Source organism: Pollachius pollachius (genome assembly GCF_949987615.1).
Source record: "Pollachius pollachius genome assembly, chromosome: 3".
Classification (NCBI taxonomy): Eukaryota; Metazoa; Chordata; class Actinopteri; order Gadiformes; family Gadidae; genus Pollachius; species Pollachius pollachius.
In genome coordinates, this window is record NC_136936.1 from 48509596 (window position 1) to 48527155 (window position 17560).

The window sequence follows — 17560 nt, forward strand, 5'->3', positions numbered from 1 at the left end:
CCATCGACGAATAAATAGGTTGCCGAGGGTTATTTTTATGCGCTCATGTAACGTTGTTGACCCTTATCACTAGGGCGACTGGTTGAGTCCCTTGTTGTTTGTGGTTAATGACAGCTGGGTGACGCTCACAGGCCAAACTGCAATTCTTCCCAGATTGGCCCGGTGACTATTTTTAGAGGGGGGCTCAGTCAAACCGAAGGGGGGCTTTAAATGTGGCTGCCTATGGTCCTATGTCTCGTCAACCGGCAGCCAGGCCAGCGTGGCTCCCGCACCTTCCCCTCTATCCTACTGCTCTCACGTCGGACATGGACCCCCAGGGCCTGCGAGAGGATCTCCGGATGTTCCAGAGCACCCTCCTCCAGGACGGGCTGAAGGAGCTGCTGAACGAGAACAAGTTCGTGGACTGTGCCCTGAAGGTGGGCGACCGGAGCTTCCCCTGCCACCGGCTCATCTTGGCCGCCTGCAGCCCCTACTTCAGGGAGCTCTTCTTCTCCGAAGAGGGCACCGAGGAGGAGGCCCGGGAGAAGGAGGTGGTGCTGGAGGACGTGGATGCCAGCACCGTGGAGATGATCGTGAGGTACATGTACTCGGCCGACATCGACATCAACGACGAGAACGTCCAGGACATCCTGGCCGTGTCCAACCGCCTGCAGATCCCCTCGGTGTTCACCGTGTGCGTGAACTACCTCCAGAAGAGGCTGCACCAGAAGAACTGCCTGGCGGTGTTCCGGCTGGCCCTGCTGCTCAACTCGCCACGGCTGGCCGTGTCCGCCCGGGAGTGCGTGGCGCTGCACTTCGAGGTGCTGGCCACGCAGGAGGACTTCCTGGAGCTGGGCCTACGCGAGCTGCTGGCCGTCATCGGCGCGGACGCCCTGAACGTGGAGGCGGAGGAGAAGGTGTTCGAGGCGCTGATGCGCTGGGTCCGCAAGGACAAGGAGAGCCGCGCCAAGACGCTGGGCGAAGCCTTCGACTGCGTGCGCTTCCGCCTGCTGCCGGAGAAGTACTTCCTGGAGAAGGTGGCCAAGGACGACATCGTCACGGCCGACCCGGAGCTCGTCAAGAAGGTGGGCTTAATCAAGGACGCCTTCGGCGGGAAACTCCCCGAGCTGAAGAAGGTGGAGGAGGGGGAGGAAGAGGACACGCTGCCCGGGTTCCTGAGCGACCGGCGGCGGGTGGGCATGTACAACAAGGAGCTGCTGCTGATGATCAACGACGCGGTGGCTGTGGCGTACGACGGCGTGGAGAACGAGTGCTTCCTGGCGGCCGTGGCTGAGCAGATCCCTCGGAACCACGAGTGCCTGAGGACCAGGAAGAACCAGCTGTACGTGCTGGGGGGGCTGTTTGTGGACGAGGAAGACAAGGACGCCCCCCTGCAGTGCTACCTCTACCAGGTGAAGGGATCTGCTGGATATTATGTATTAATATGGGTTATTAATATGATATATTAATATTGATTCTGTTCAAATTAATTTGATGTTATATATATTTATATATATTTCGTTTTATATTTATTATATATACACACATTCATTAATCATATCATTATTCATATTATAATAATATTCATAAAGTTAATGATATATTAATGTTGAAAGTCAATATATAAATGTTGCTGAATCTATCTCTACCATGGTATATAATTATTATAATAATGGTATTATTGCATAGTTGAGTGATATTTCATTGTTTTCTGCTGCAGTTGGACAGTCTGGGGGGCCAGTGGACAGCGCTGCCTCCTATGCCCTCCCCAAGATGTCTGTTCTCCATGGGGGAGTTTGAGAACCTCATCTTCGCTATAGCAGGAAAGGACCTGCAGTCCGATGAGTCTGTGGATACCGTTATGTGCTATGACACTGAGTGAGTACATCAACTATTAGTACACAGAGTGTGAGTACTGAATATTACGACACTTAGAGGGTAAACTGAATATTATGACGCTGGGAGTATACTGAACATTGTGACAGTGTGTATAATGAGTATTATGACACTGAGAGATTACACTGAATATGATATAAATTATTATGAGTGTGTACACTGAATATTATAAAACAGAGTGTGTATAATGAATATTAAGAGAGTATACTTAATATTATATCAATAGTTTTTGAGTCACTGATATGTGCATATGTTTCTGTGCCCCCAGGAAAATGAAGTGGAGCGAAACCAAGAAGTTACCGGTGATGATCCACGGCCACAGCGTGGTCTCAGAGAACGGCCTGGTGTACTGCATCGGAGGAAAGACCGACGAAAAGTAGGAGACTATACCTCGATACGTATCCCTCCACACGTTCATTTCCCAATGCTAACATCCACTCCTCTGTCACCTCATCGGTGAAGCAAAGCGCTGAGCAAGATGTTTGCGTACAACCACAAGAAGTCGGAGTGGAAGGACGTGGCCGCGATGCAGACGGCCCGCTCCATGTTCGGAGAGGTGGTCCACAAGGGCCGGATCATCGTGGCGGGGGGCGTGAACGAGGACGGGCTCACCAACTCCTGTGAGGCCTACGACTTCGGGACGAATAAGTACGTTCACTAAAGTTGTAGTCATGATGATAATAAGCTTGTTATCCTTATTACATCAAAGAGTATTCTCTACTTTTTAACCATTTTGCCAGGCAGGTGCATTCAAGTAAGCGTATATAGTGTGGTTATTCTAGTACCACAATAATGTGATACTGTTCTATGAGTAACAAAAGGTAATCAAGTGATTTGTCCTTGATCGTACGTATTGATTCTTTAAAATGTATGTTCCCATTCATTTTAGTTTTGTGTTCAATGTAGTGTCTCCTCTATCCTAGCCTCTACCCATATTATCACTAATGGAAATATTAAAATCAAATCAGTCATTATTATTTTAGAATCACCGTGGTCGTATTTTGCTACAATAAACTTTGTTTTGGGTAAATTAATACACATTCTTTAGCATGCGTCCTGAGAATGCTGTCTAACACGGTGGTGTGCCGTGTCCCAGGTGGACGCCCTTCACAGACTTTCCCCAGGAGAGAAGCTCCGTCAACCTGGTCAGCTGCGGGGGGCTTCTCTACGCCGTGGGGGGCTTCGCCCTGGTGGAGCTGGAGAACAAGGAGTGTGGCCCCAGCGAGATCACCGACATCTGGCAGTACGTAATCCCTTCCTACCTGTGGTCATCGTCATAACGTCGATGAAGTGATCCTAACGTGGAAACATGCGTATGTGTTGAATATAAAGATGGTAGATGGTCGGGAGAGAGAGTGATTGTGAGACCGGGGTGTTGTCTGCTCTACGTGTAAATAGGGTGATATTATACCACCAGGTGTGAGCGTGATCAGCTCGTTACAAGCCATTTGAAACTCCTTGTCTTTTCCTGTGTCTTGGTGACATCACAAGTGGGAGTGTCCACCTAGATCTACGGCCTACACTCTTTCGAATCTATCGGCTGATAACACTCGGCCACAGCCCGGGGTGCTCAAGGCCAGGCAGGTGCTCTGGAGAAACCCCCACACCAGCCTTGACACACACAACTCGCAACACACAATTCGCTAGAAGAAAACACATAAGACTGATACACCCAGAAGGGCATTACGCTCATTTGAAGCAGAACCTCTACAGAGGCAAAGCTCCGGACGACCTCAGCGCTGTTAGGGACTTAGACATTTTCTCTCGATCGATCTCTTACGCTCTATAGCTCAGTATAACCTTTTTCACCTTACTAAATAAATCCGAGGCCGTCGTGCCGACAATTTTATCTCCCCTCCGTCTCAGTTTATCTGTTCAAGTAACTAGGCAGACTATTTTTCCCAACAGGGGCCAGGAGGCCCAGGCTGGGAAGCCCTCTATAGGCCTCTGAAGAATAAGTCCCGCCTCCGAGGCTCCCGGTTCCATTGGTCTAATGTCTATGGGAGACAACATGGGGTTTACCAACAATCGTACATTACAAACTCTGTAGGTGGCGCAGAAGTAAAAGCTGCGTCACATTTTGAACTACGTACTTTTTCCATCTAGTTTCGACTGGGTTTTTGGATTGTCGGTGCCGTTGAAGTAGTAAACGATTATTAATGCTGATTTAACGTCACAGAAAATCCAAAAACCCAGTCGAAACTAGATGGAAAGGGTGCGTGGTTCAAAACGTGACGCAGCTTTTAGTGCTTCGCCACCTACAGTTTGTTATGTACGTTATGTCATTCAAAAAGAACATGGTATTTCCCATAGGCATTAGACCGAGGGAACCAGAGCCTCGGAGGCGGGACTTATTCTTCAGAGGCCTATGGGGCCAGGAGGGGTGACTGTCACAGGAGTGTAATGTTGTCTTTCATTTGACTACGAGTTCCTTGTGGGTATTTTAGTGCTGTTGGATACACTGATTTGAATTCAGTTTGCCTTATTTTAATTTTTCTTTTTTTTTTTTAATAAACATACTTTGATTTTAAGTTATTTAAGTGTGATTCTTTCCTGCATTTAGGCACAACTAGTAAAACAGAAAATATTGGAATAAAAGTAGGAAATGTGAAACTATGTCATGCTCCCACTAAGTCACATTCAGAACAGCAGTTAAGTATTGTTGAACCCAAACATCAAGCTGTACATGACCAAAATGTGTCTTGTAGCAACGGGATAAGCATATGAACATTCACACAAACCAAAATGTTGTACAAATATATATTTTATTATATAAAAACATTTTAGTTTCTAAATAACAGAAAATAGGTCACTCGATGTCAAATACACATTTTTTGGAGCAAATAAGGAACACTTAAAAAAAACAACTTAATTGTTCAACATCATCCCACAGTGTTGAGGGTTTTGTTGATGGTAACATTGATGCTCATATTTCAGTTATGAAGACGACACCTCAGTAAATATTTTCTTCTTAAGGTATCCAACCCAGGCGTCTTGCGTAGACAGCTCCATCGAATTCCACTCATAATGGGGAATCTGCCCAAAGAAATACAACAATTAGCGAACATCTTTATAAAATCTGCTCGTTACAATCATGGTTCACCTCAGATACATCCTTTTCCATTGTCACCCTTACAGTCACCTTGGAGGTGCATCTCACCTGAACAACACGGTATCCCATAATCTCCAGGTGTCTCTTCCTCATCCCCGTCTCCCCCTTCATGTGGCGAGAGTTCTTACAGTATGCCTTTGAATCCAAGAAGTCCACAGCGACCCTAAAAACACCAAGGGTCCAAACAGTGAGTCAGACGAGCGACCAGGCTGTTATTGAACGGACATGTGACCAAAGCCTCGAGTCCTATTGGTTTACCGCTGTGCTCCTGGTGGCAGCTCGTTCATGACCGTCTCCGTTGGCTCCGCCCTCCACTGGACCTTCCCGCCGTCCGTGATCTGCAGGGTGTTGGGCTCGCTGTAGGCCATGGGCCGGTTGTACCGGTCCAACACGCACTCAAAGTCTAACACCGGGAGAAACAGCACAGGAAGGGTCAGTGTGGGACACAGACGCTGCACATGCCCCCTGGGGCTTCGGATCGGAGGCCCCCCCCCCCCATAAATAGAGTCGAGTCGTGTTTCAGCGTCCGCCACTCACCTACGGTGTAGAAATAGGGCGTGAGCACCGACGCCCTGGCCCGGTCCGCACCACCCAGGACCTCGGCCAGGATTTTGTGGATTTGCTTTTGGACCAGGCTGCTGGAGAAACTCCCTGGAGAACACAGCACATCGGACACCGTTTGGACCGGGAGCAGCATACTAGTGAACCCGACCACTTCAGACAGGCAGGGCAGTGAGGGGTCGAATCCCCACCTGCTCCTTCACGTTTACATTTACATTTAGGGCATTGAGCAGACGCTTTTATCCAAAGCGACTTGCAAGAAGTATATTTGTCGGAAAAACTATATATCGCTGCTGGTACAGTAAGGATGACATACATCTGAAACAGTAATAAAAAATAAATAAAATAAATAACGGTAATAATGACATGCGTCTAAGATCCCTGTATAGCGCTCCGTAAGGGCGCGTTTCCTAAATGACTCCTAGAGTCCCTGAACCCCGGAGGAGAAGCGGACCTTTCTTCTGCAGCTGCTGGCAGTAGCGGGCGTGGAACCAGGGAACCTGGAACTCGGGACACTCCAGACACACGGCGCGGTTCACCTCCATCAGCCGCAGGCGGATCCGCATGTTGAGCAGGTCGGGCATAGCTGGGGTGGGGAGAAGGAGCGGTCGAGTTATTGCATCACCAATTTCATGTAGTCATACTTAGAATAATAATAATAATTATAATTATTATTATAATAATACTTCTTTTTTTTATTGTTATTATGTAATAATTCTATATATTCTTTTATATAATGTCACTTTTTATAAATGCGCTCGTCACAATTGTCTGCTCCTTCAAAAACCCAATTAACAAGTTAAAAAATGATTATGTGATAATGATCATGTTCTTAGAAAAGCGCCAGCACCTACTTTCTAGATGCGCGTCGAGTTTGGCGAGGAAGTCCACGTTGAAGATTTCTCTAACCACTTCTTCAGGAAAACAGTCGGCCACGACCAGAGCGTAGGCCAGCAACACCAACATGTGGGGGTCGAAGGACCCTGCAGACACAGAGAGGAACGCTGAGACACACACACCTGGGACTAGATACAACACACACACACACACACCTGGGACTAGATACAACACACACACCTGGGACTAGATACAACACACACACACACACACCTGGGACTAGATACAACACACACACCTGGGACTAGATACAACACACACACCAGGGACTAGATACAACACACACACACACACACACACCTGGGACTAGATACAACACACACACCTGGGACTAGACACAACACACACACCAGGGACTAGATACAACACACACACCTGGGACTAGATACAACACACACACACACACACACCTGGGACTAGATACAACACACACACCTGGGACTAGATACAACACACACACACACACACCTGGGACTAGATACAACACACACACCTGGGACTAGACACAACACACACACCAGGGACTAGATATAACACACACACCTGGGACTAGATACAACACACACACCCGGGACTAGATACAACACACACACACACACACACCTGGGACTAGATACAACACACACACCTGGGACTAGACACAACACACACACCTGGGACTAGATACAACACACACACACACACACCTGGGACTAGATACAACACACACACCTGGGACTAGACACAACACACAAACCTGGGACTAGATACAACACACACACCAGGGACTAGATACAACACACACACCTGGGACTAGATACAACACACACACACACACACACACACACACACACACCTGGGACTAGATACAACACACACACACACACACACCTGGGACTAGATACAACACACACACACACACGCACACACACACTAGATACAACATGCATACAACATGCACTAGACTAGATACAACATGCACACACACACCTGGGACTATTTACAACACACACACCTGGGACTAGATACAACACACACACCTGGGACTAGATACAACACACACACACACACACACACACCTGGTACTAGATACAACACACACACACCTGGGACTAGATACAACACACACACACACACACACACACACACCTGGGACTAGATACAACATGCACACACACACCTGGGACTAGATACAACACACACACCTGGGACTAGATACAACACACACCTGTGATACGTACACATGGACACCAGTGTCACACTTACTGATGTGAGGTTTCAGGTGCTCGATGCAAACGTCAAACAGCTCGTCTGCGGTCGGAGAGTCGTAGTTGAGGACGGCGAAGGGGAGCAGTGTGGCGTAGGTGGCGGAGGGATGGATCTGGAGAATATGAGAAAACAATAAAGATATTACTCATCAGACGGACGCACACACACATTGATGCGCTCGCGCGCACACACACACACACACACACAAATGTCTGTCACAAATAAAATAGACTGTCTATGTCATTTGTGTGTGTGTGACATTTAATCACTTGTAATATGTAGTAAATAATCAGCATAAACTTCCCCTGCACACACACATACACACACACACTCCTGCACACACACACACACACACACACATAAATGTCTATGTCACAAATAAAATAGACTGAAACCAGTCTGTCATTTGTGTGTGTGTGTGTGTGTGTGTGACATATAACCTCCCCCACCTTGTCGATGTCCTTCAGGGTGACCGCGGCGATGCGGTCCAGCAGCGGCGCACACAGGTGGTTGGTCTTGGTGAGCAGGTGCGCCAGGTCGGGCACGTTGCTCCAGCTCACCTGCGCCGTCATCCTCTGCAGCGTGGCCAGGGTGTGCTCCAGGAGCATCTCCTCGAACCACTCGCCCGAGGCGTAGCGCAGCTCGTCCAGCAGGGGCTCCAGCCGGTCCGCCGTGTCGAGCCGCTCGTGGCCGCAGCGGCTCAGCCCCTGCAGCAGCCGCACGTACTGGCCGGGCGCGCTGTGGCGGTAGGAGGCGTCGCTGCGCACGCACCTGCCCACCGCCTGCGCCAGCGTGTTGAGGTCGCTGAGGCTGCACTGGGGGAGGACGGCGTCCAGCCGCGCCACCACGCCCGCCTCCAGCCGCGGGCTGGGCAGCGTGGCCAGCACGCGCGTCAGCATGGTGACCTCCGAGGGGTACAGGCTGTCCTGCAGGAAGCTGGGCGGGAGGGAGGGTGGAGAGGGAGGGGGAGGAGAGGGAGGAGAGGGGGGAAGAGGGAGGGAGGGAGGGAGGGAGGAGGGGGGGGGGAGAGGGAGGGAGGAGAGGGGGGGGGAGAGGGAGGGAGGGGGAGAGGGAGGGGGGAAGGGCCAGAGAGGGAGGGAGGGAGGGGAGGAGGGAGGGAGGGAGGGAGGGTCAGAGAGGGAGGGAGGGAGGGCCAAAGGGAGAAAGCAGTTAGCCCAGGGCTGAGTCAACCAGGATGCAGAGCACGGCCAGACCAGAGGATAACCCACCTGATGAGGATGCTCCGTAACTTGCTGAACAGCTCGGGGTTCTGGTAGTGCAGCAGGAAGAGGGCCTGGGTGATCCTCGCCACCTCCATGGATTTGTAGACTCTAAGGTTCTTTTGGATTATTGATGCAATCCTGAAAAGACACAACATCCGGTTCACTTTGTGGTTGTGCTTGTATTGTAATGCTTAAAGGCCATCTGGTTCTCTATAAACAGGAGAGGGAGGAACCGAGTGGAACCTACTTGTTGATCAAGTTGAGGTTCCTACACTGGATCTCTTCGAGCCCCTCGGCCAGTATCAAGGCCTGCTGTGGATTGAACTCGTCGGCCAATAGGAGTGCAGTGCTCTCCAACCTACAAGGGAACCGAAAATAGACAGAACACAAGATTGGACCCAAGTGAGTCTGAAAGTTTACCTCCTGAGTGTCTCTGCTTTTCATGCACACAATTCATATTTACATCGTTTTTCGACGCATGAACGCATTTCATCTATTCCCCATGACGAAACATAAGAGCTCGATTGCGGCGTGTGGGACAACCATGGCCGCGGACGTAAAAAAACACAAGAGGTCTCAAACCGACCATTCTCTGATCTCCGTGCTGGCCATGGGACACAGCGCCACAAAGAGCTTGGTGAAGGCGGCGGGGTCGGTGCTGGAGTCGATCAGTTCCGTCAGCCGCTGCTTGGCCGCCAGTCGGAACTCGCAGTTGTTGAACTGCAGCGACTGGTAGAGGCCCATGATGATGCTCAGGTTCTCCGCGTCCATCCGCGGGACGCTCTGCAGCAGGATCCGGTTGCACTTCTCCAGCAGGGGGCGCCGGCCGAAGCGGATGTTGCGCAGGAACTGCACCACCCTGCGGGGGTTGTTGTACTTCACGGGGTCCATGGAGTCTAGCAGGTGGTCCGCCCGGTCCAGGAGCCGGTCCCTCAGGCGAGGGGACACCATGGGGGACACGCTGATCATCAGTACGGTCAGGATTCTAGAAAGAGAAAATGGAGGAAGACATTTACAGTTAGAAAATCACAGGGTGTTAGAAATTACGAATAGGCTGGAAACGGGTGAGACCTAGTATTACTATGCCGGGGCAGGATAGTCTAGTGGTTAGGCTGTTTCCAACATCTATCCCGGGGAAGGATAGTGTGGTGGTCGGGGTGTTTCAAGAGGTACTGGGTTGGATCCTCAAGGTACACAGCCTGCCTGTAAACAAAGCTTTACCTGCTCCTTAATGACGTGCGCCTCCATTCACTGCAGGGTGGTTCGGATAAAGGCGTCTGCTAAATGGCTGAACGGTAAATGGTGGTAAAGAGTTCCCACCTGGCATCATTGATGGTTGAGAGCTTCAGGGAAAGAATGTCAGTGATGCGTCCCATCAGCGGACTCAGCTGCAGTTGTTGATCATTCAGACAAATGGCGAACTTGGAGAGGGAAGACAGCGGGAAACTGCAAGACAAAAACACAAACATGTGCTGCTTGTGATCCCTCTCGAGTCAAGCCAAAGGACTCAATGAGATCAGATATGCGGTAATAACAATAGTAATAATGATAATAATACCTATCTAGTCTTACAGAGGCTTCAGAAACCAGCTGTTGAACTAGCGAGTCATGAGGCTCCACGTTGAGTCTGAAAGCAAGAGGAAACAAACTTTGCTATTAGGGGCGAGATATTTGGCTTCAACGTGAGTCTATGACCTTGTTTCACTGTACCTGAGAACATCATACAGCATATCCACCAACAAGCAGTCATCCATGAGGGAGATCTTGTTTTCGGCCAAAACTCTGAGGGTCAGAAACTGAGGGTGGCTTTTGACCGCCCCGACCGTCCTTAATAATTGTGGTTTCTCTTTCTGGAACTGCCACAGCATCCCCACCGCACAACCCACGTGGTTCACCGCGAGCTTGGCCTTGTTCCTGCCCACTACCTCAAACACTTGGTCTTCGCTGAAGCACACCTTCAGCTGATCCAGGACTAGGTCTCGGTTTCCTGGCCCAGTGTACACAGACCTGCGCACACAGGCACTGGCCAGGCGCAGGCGAAACATGGCCCAACGTCCAGGCTCCCTTTAAGAGCAGAGAAGAGTCCCCATCGTGAGACTGTGACTGCTGTCCAGATTAGCTGAGGGGAAAAGTCCTTGACATCCACATGAGGTCACTAGGGTACAGTGCAGATGTTTTCCTGCCGACTGCTGTCATCTAGCTGCCATCTAGGGAAGGAAATGAAGAAAGGGAGGAAGGATTCATTCAGGAAGTCAAAGTATTATATAGGAAGGTATATTGGATTATACTGGCATAAATAATAAACTGATATTTACTAAATAAACTACCTAAACTCAATTTTGCATGACAAGCCAAACCCTCAGATAGAAAATCATCTTTACAAGATATTTAAAATACAAAAATCTGTGAATGGTATAGGAAAGTGACATTACTGTGGACTGCACCACTGGTCTGACTTTGTATTAAGTAAGGCTGCACAGCCCAGTATGAAGTCATGCTGCTCACATGGGAGGTAGAATAACGTCCACGAAACGACCGACACACAACGCTTTTGTCACTAAACGTGGAATTGGATGTATCTCTGAACGGATGACAGGATACTACTGAATTGGAAACATAGACTGTACTTACAGTGAGTGTTCGCATAGTTTATGATTTAGCATGTGTGCTATTCGATTTTACTTCCCTAGCCAGTGTTATGACGCGGAAGGTTCAAAGTGTAATCGCTGTGTTTTGCTCGGCCGTACATCCCGGGAGGGCGAGGCTTAGCCAAGTCAAAAAACCTTAGGTTTTAGTACAAGGCTGGAAATATAAATGGTGTATATCTTGGTCACATGGAAACAATCATTCGTAGGTAGCAGATGAAGGCCATTATCCATGCCAACACAAGTCATTGTCTGAAATGTTATCACTCCGTATTTTATTTTTGAAATAAAATATATATATTTGTAATAATACACATATGCTGTATCACTGAGCCGACATGAACATTTGTGGACCAACACTGCGTATTTCATCTTCCCCCAACTGTTAATATTTGTATTTAACATTTTCCAATCGGCTTCGCATTGAGCCCGGGAGCGCGGGGTTGCCTAGCGGCGGGCGGTCAGCTGACCAATATTAAGCGCTCCTCGTGCGCGGACCCCGAAGTACATTGACGTTCTCCTCGCGCCATCTTTAGAAAACACTGTGTGACACTGAATGGGACTTGGATTTCGTTATTAGATGATCGATTATTCTTCGGAACAGCATCATTGGTCCACCAACTAAGGTAATACGATAATTAGATCGATATCGGTGGCTTTCAGTTCAGATGTTTGTTTACCACATGGGTGAACCCGGTGTGTACGTACTCTGACTGCCCCAGTGCTCATGGGCACGGTAACGTTGAGTTAGGCCCAGAAGGATCCGAACCCCCTACGGGTGCCCGTCCGCTGCACGGGGGACTGACCCGTGCTTTATCACATTCATCATGTGGTTATATCGGTTTATTGGCAATTTATTAATGTTTTGCAATTGTACCTGCCCGGGTAGCGTTTACTTTCGAAATCGCTGAATTCACGCTCATTCAACCCGGGGTCATTCATTCATTCATTCGTTGATTCGTTATACCTAACGATGAACACAAGAGTCTTGGCCCATTTGACCTCCTTGGTCAAAGACGAAGCGGTTCATGTCGATACCCCGTGATGGACCTGGCTGAGTGGGGCCTCTCCGTGTTGTTTGGGTCACTTTACGAACTCTGTCACGTTATGGATGGGTCTAGCGCCATTTACCCACCTGATCACATCTATTGATTGGGTAACTTTATGAACTATAGGAATGGATGGGACTTGCGCCACATAACCACCTGATCACATGTATTGTTTTGGTTACTTTATGATATCTATGTGTGGATGGGTCTGGCACCAGATGTAACCTGATCACATCTATTGATGTGTTCCAGGCAGGTTTCGGTCAGTAATCATGGGCATCAAGGTGCGTCCTCGGTGCTTCTTCGACGTTGGAATCAGCAACATTAATGGTAAGACCTCTATCCAATATCTAATTACTTAACTACTTAACCCATTTGTATCGCAACATTGTATCTAGTAATGTTGCGCCGCGCAGCAGCCGGTACAAATGGGTTAAAGGCCATTTATACTATCTAACGATATGTTTTTTTACACAGTTGGTCGAATTGTGGTGGAGTTGTTCTCAGAGGTTTGCCCCAAGACAACTGAAAACTTCAGGTGTCTCTGTACAGGTACTAGATGATAAACATACACAATTTACCAGGCTTTCATGTATTTTTGAGTGATGTGCGTCATATGGAAGCCCTGCCATTCTTGTGTTTCTACTAGGTGAGAAAGGCATCGGTAAAGGAACTCAGAAACCTCTTCATTACAAAGGATGTGTGTTCCACCGAATCGTGAAGGACTTCATGATCCAGGGGGGGGACTTCAGTGAAGGTATGATCTTGACGATTTTGTCTGTATACTTCTGTGGGTGGTATAAGTAGTGAAAACTGGCTGGGGTTCCGAAATGCAAGTAAAAAACGAATGACAATTGAATGTATAGTCTAATTTGTCATTTTGACAATTTGAATGAATTCTGCCTTATATTATCACTGCAGTTTTCCTGTTTAACCGCTCCTTGCCTTGATATTCTCTTCATAACCATTCCATAACAGGGAATGGAAGAGGGGGTGAATCCATCTATGGTGGCTTCTTTGAAGGTAAAGACGCCAAACCTTTCATCTAAACTATTATCAATTGTAAAATCATCATTCATCCACTAATGTTGGTTTCAATTTAATTTCTTGTTTTTAGATGAGAGCTTTACCATGAAACACAATAAGGAGTACCTGCTTTCCATGGCGAACAGGGGCAAGGACACCAACGGATCTCAGTTCTTTATGTGAGCATGAAATCTACTCGGTTTGTCTAATCTATCTGGGCTGTGCAATACAGCAACGTAATGATAATTTCATGCTGGTTGTCGTATATAATTATCCATATGGATGTTTTGGTGGAAAGAAATGTTAACATTATACAATACACGACTTTGATTGTTTGAGCTTCTTAATTTACAACTAACATTTGTTGTGTTTTAATCTTCAGTACAACCAAACCTTCGCCACATCTGGACGGGTAAGTGCTTCATATCTGATATAGAAAACCTTGTTTTTGTTTTTATTTGCAAATTTAATTAGTTTTGAATGTTTGCTGACAACAACTGTTCCAATATCAGAGTCCACGTGGTTTTCGGACAAGTGATATCTGGCCAAGAGGTCATCCAAACCATGGAGAGGCAGAAGACAGACGCCAGCAGTAAACCATATTCCGAAGTCAAGATCATGAACTGCGGGGAGCTCATCCCTAAGACAAGAGGTCTTGACACACTTTCGAACACCACATCTCACACCCGTCTTTTAAAAAGTGTGCTTCTGCCTTCGTGCCGTTTATTTTTGTTGCCCTAAAGCGATTCCCTCGACGTCTCCTCTCTTCAGTGAAGCCAGGCGAGAAGAAGAAAAAGGAGAAGGCGTCTTCTGAGGCCAGCGACAGCTCCAGCTCCTCAGACAGCTCCTCGGAGCCATCCTCCGAGTCGGAGGAGTCCGAAAAAGAGTCCCAGAGGCGGAAGAAGAAGGTGAAAAAGCAGAAGAAGAAGAAGCAAAAAAAGATGAAGAAAGAGAGGTACTTGCTTAGACCTCCGCGGTCCGTCCCCGTCTGTGCAGGGGAACCGGCTCGTGTTTAAACGCGCGCTCTCCGCATGTTCTGCGTCTAGGTCCGAGGCCGGAAGTGCGGACGAGAAAGACCAAGACCTGCAGTTGTCCTCGGTCCGACCCGAAGAGATCCCGGAGGTCCCTCAGAACAGATTCCTCATGCGCAAAAGTCCCCAGGCCGCCCAGAACGACGACGCTGGACAGAACCCCAGGCAGCGCGAGGAACGGCCGAGGGAGAGGTCGGTCAACGACCACGGCACTCAGGACTGTACCCGGAGCCGATGATCTTCCCACGTCCTAATGTTTGACTCTTCCCCTTTTCATGGGCAGGCCGTTTAATGCCCAGTCTGCATATCACAGAGGACTAGTGACGACCCGGTCCGGCAGGAAGATTAAAGGGAGAGGTCCACGGGTAAGTGCATGCTCGTTGGTTGAAACTTTGTCTGAATTCACTAACCCAGACACATTAGTAAAATATCTTTGGCACACCCTAAGCCCCTTGTCTGGTTGATGACCGTAAACCCGGCTGTCTCTGTCCTTCTCCACCAGCGCTATCGCACTCCCTCCCGCTCAAGATCACGAGACCGTTTCCGCCGCAGCGAGACGCCGCCCCACTGGCGGCAGGAAATGCAGCGGCAAAGGACGAGGGCAACGAGTGGAGAGCGCTGGATTAAAGGGGACAAGTAAGAGGCCCTTTTAGAAAGAGATTAATAATTCAAAGGCGTCTACGTGTTTATACTCTAATCGGCCATCCTGGACTCAATCTGTAAAATGAAATGCTTACATCTCTATAATATGTGGAATCGTATATTATACTGGGAAGCTGGCTACAACTTAACTTTGTTGGGTCAGCCATTTAAGTGCAACACATTTTGACCATTAAAACCATGTTTACACATTTTGACCATGTGTAAACTGGCCTGGGCGAATACATTTGGCTAAACCGGGACCACCTTTCCCCCCTGGTCTCCCAGAGGTGACATGGAGGAGGCGGCGAAGGAGGAGGCCGCTAAAGCGACCCGGGCAGAGAAGAAGGACTCCGACGACAAGCCGGCGGAGAAGGAGAAGCGCGGTCGCTCCCACCGGTCCCGGAGCAAGGACAAGGAGAAGAAGGACGAAGACAAACACAGCAGACACAAGGCCAAGAAGAGGGGCGGCTCACGCAGCCGCAGCAAGAGCGTAGACAAGAGCGTAGACAAGAGCGGAGACAAGAGCGGAGACAAGGGAGGAGACAAGGGAGGAGACAAGGGAGGAGACAAGGGAGGAGACAAGGGAGGAGACAAGAGCGCGGACAAGAGCGCGGACAAGAGCGCGGACAAGAGCGCTGACAAGAGCGCTGACAAGAGCGGAGACGAGGTGCGTAAAAGCGGGGACAAGAGGAGACGGTCAAAGAGCAAAGAGAAGGAGCGGGACCACAAGCCCAAAGCAGACGAGCGCCGAGGCCGCTCCCGGAGCAAAGACGCGGCCGTGGCCAAGGAGAAGGAGAAGGAGACGGAGTCCGACCACGGCAAGGAGACGAGCCAGCGCGCCGACTCCGAGAAGAAGCCGAAAGACGACCCGAAGGGAAGGAACGGCGAGAAGCCGCAGGAAGAGAAGGGCCGAAACGGGGACAAGCGGGAGAAGGAGCGGGCCGAGTCCAAGAGCAAGGACAGGACAAGCGGTAAAGAGGGCCCCCAGTCCCACAGCAGGAGCCGAGACCGAGGGGACCGAGGGGCTAGGCGGGCGTCCTCGAGGGACCGGGGCGAGAGAAGGGACAGGGAGAGGCCCAGCGAGGGCAGCCGGAGGAGCCAGGAGAGACGCCGGCAGCGCTCCAGGGATGACAAGCGGCGAGGGTCACCCAGGAACCGGGACCGCACCAGGAGCCCGGACCGGGCCAAGGCCAGAGACTCTCACAGGGGCGGGCGGCGCTCCCGGAGCCGGAGCAACGACCGGCAGGCGCGCAGGAGGGACAAGGAGAGCGGGGCGGCCCCGAGACGGGGCTCCAGGGGCCGCCGCCGCAGCAGCAGCAGCAGCAGCAGCAGCAGCTCCGACAGCGACCAGGACGACAAGACCAAGGGCCGGAAGAGCCCGGAGGACAAGAAGAAAAGCCCCCCGGGGGAGTCCCCGTCCAAAGCCAAAGAGCCGGCCAGAAGCCCTGCGAGGAACCGCAGCAACCGAGGACGCGAGGGAACCCGCGACAGGAAGGACAGCTCCGGGTCGAGCAACGACGACAGTGACTAGGCCTGCGATCGAGTCCCCCTTCCGTGTACGCGCGGTGTTTGATACTCGTAGACGCCGGTCCACGCCAGACCGCTTTTTGGTCACTGGGAAATCATTGGGTTTGTTTTTAGTTTTTGTTTTTTTTTTCAAATTCCAAAATAAGTTCTTCAAACTATTAGAAGTCCTACTGCAGTGAAAATAAACCTCCTTGTGAACCCCCCCTCCCCTAGTACTTTTTTACTGTATTTTTAAAAAGTATATAAACAATTTGTTTAGAGAGGTTAAGGAACATTGTTTTTTGCGTTTACCAGCCAGGATGTATAATGAAATATGAGTCTGTTGAAGTCTGTTTGTTTTGTTTTTTTATTTCCCTTTTTAATTTTAAATCAGTTTTGGGGCTTTTTGCATGTGTATCTTCCACATTTGATTTTTCTTTTTTTGTAGTTTGAGATACCTGTTGTTTCACTTCAAATGGAGACTGTCCAACATAACATGCAACATAAAACAAGTTTGTATAAATCTGTAAATTGTGTATTTATTTGACATCAAATAAGTAACCTATTTCTCAGCACCAAATAAACTATTGACTTTCCTCAGATAACATTTTTAGTTGGAGCAGGTCAACCCAATTTTAAGTTAGTTATTTACTTCAATACATATAACTGAGGATGCTGTAATTTAACCATACCAAACACTTTATACATGAATCAAACAAACTTTGTTTCTTCTACTTGTACAAAG

At 49.2% G+C, this 17560-nt stretch overlaps 3 protein-coding genes across 3 annotated transcripts; 2 read left to right on the forward strand and 1 right to left on the reverse strand.

Moving 5' to 3' along the window:
• Positions 1 to 305: 305 nt before the first annotated feature.
• Positions 306 to 3155, forward strand: klhl41a (kelch-like family member 41a; the record flags this gene model as incomplete). Its single annotated transcript, XM_079733848.1, has 5 exons — positions 306 to 1391; positions 1700 to 1857; positions 2144 to 2251; positions 2338 to 2523; positions 2972 to 3155. The coding sequence occupies 5 exons, from the start codon at positions 306 to 308 to the stop codon at positions 3153 to 3155; spliced, it is 1722 nt and encodes a 573-aa protein (XP_079589974.1).
• Positions 3156 to 4720: 1565 nt separating this feature from the next.
• fastkd1 (FAST kinase domains 1) lies at positions 4721 to 11596 on the reverse strand. Its single transcript, XM_079733992.1, has 15 exons — positions 11548 to 11596; positions 10627 to 11123; positions 10475 to 10543; positions 10237 to 10362; positions 9503 to 9901; positions 9164 to 9274; positions 8923 to 9054; positions 8143 to 8629; positions 7691 to 7805; positions 6403 to 6531; positions 6003 to 6134; positions 5525 to 5638; positions 5246 to 5390; positions 5036 to 5150; positions 4721 to 4911 (listed from the first exon to the last, which is right to left on the reverse strand). The coding sequence occupies exons 2-15, from the start codon at positions 10959 to 10961 to the stop codon at positions 4813 to 4815; spliced, it is 2508 nt and encodes an 835-aa protein (XP_079590118.1). The 5' UTR covers positions 10962 to 11123; positions 11548 to 11596; the 3' UTR covers positions 4721 to 4812.
• A 484-nt stretch (positions 11597 to 12080) lies between these two features.
• ppig (peptidylprolyl isomerase G (cyclophilin G)) lies at positions 12081 to 17312 on the forward strand. The gene is made up of 13 exons (XM_079731884.1): positions 12081 to 12187; positions 12863 to 12940; positions 13088 to 13162; positions 13260 to 13367; positions 13589 to 13633; positions 13728 to 13815; positions 14019 to 14048; positions 14149 to 14288; positions 14408 to 14591; positions 14683 to 14859; positions 14951 to 15032; positions 15170 to 15303; positions 15595 to 17312. The coding sequence occupies exons 2-13, from the start codon at positions 12883 to 12885 to the stop codon at positions 16838 to 16840; spliced, it is 2367 nt and encodes a 788-aa protein (XP_079588010.1). The 5' UTR covers positions 12081 to 12187; positions 12863 to 12882; the 3' UTR covers positions 16841 to 17312.
• The last annotated feature ends 248 nt before the right edge of the window (positions 17313 to 17560 follow it).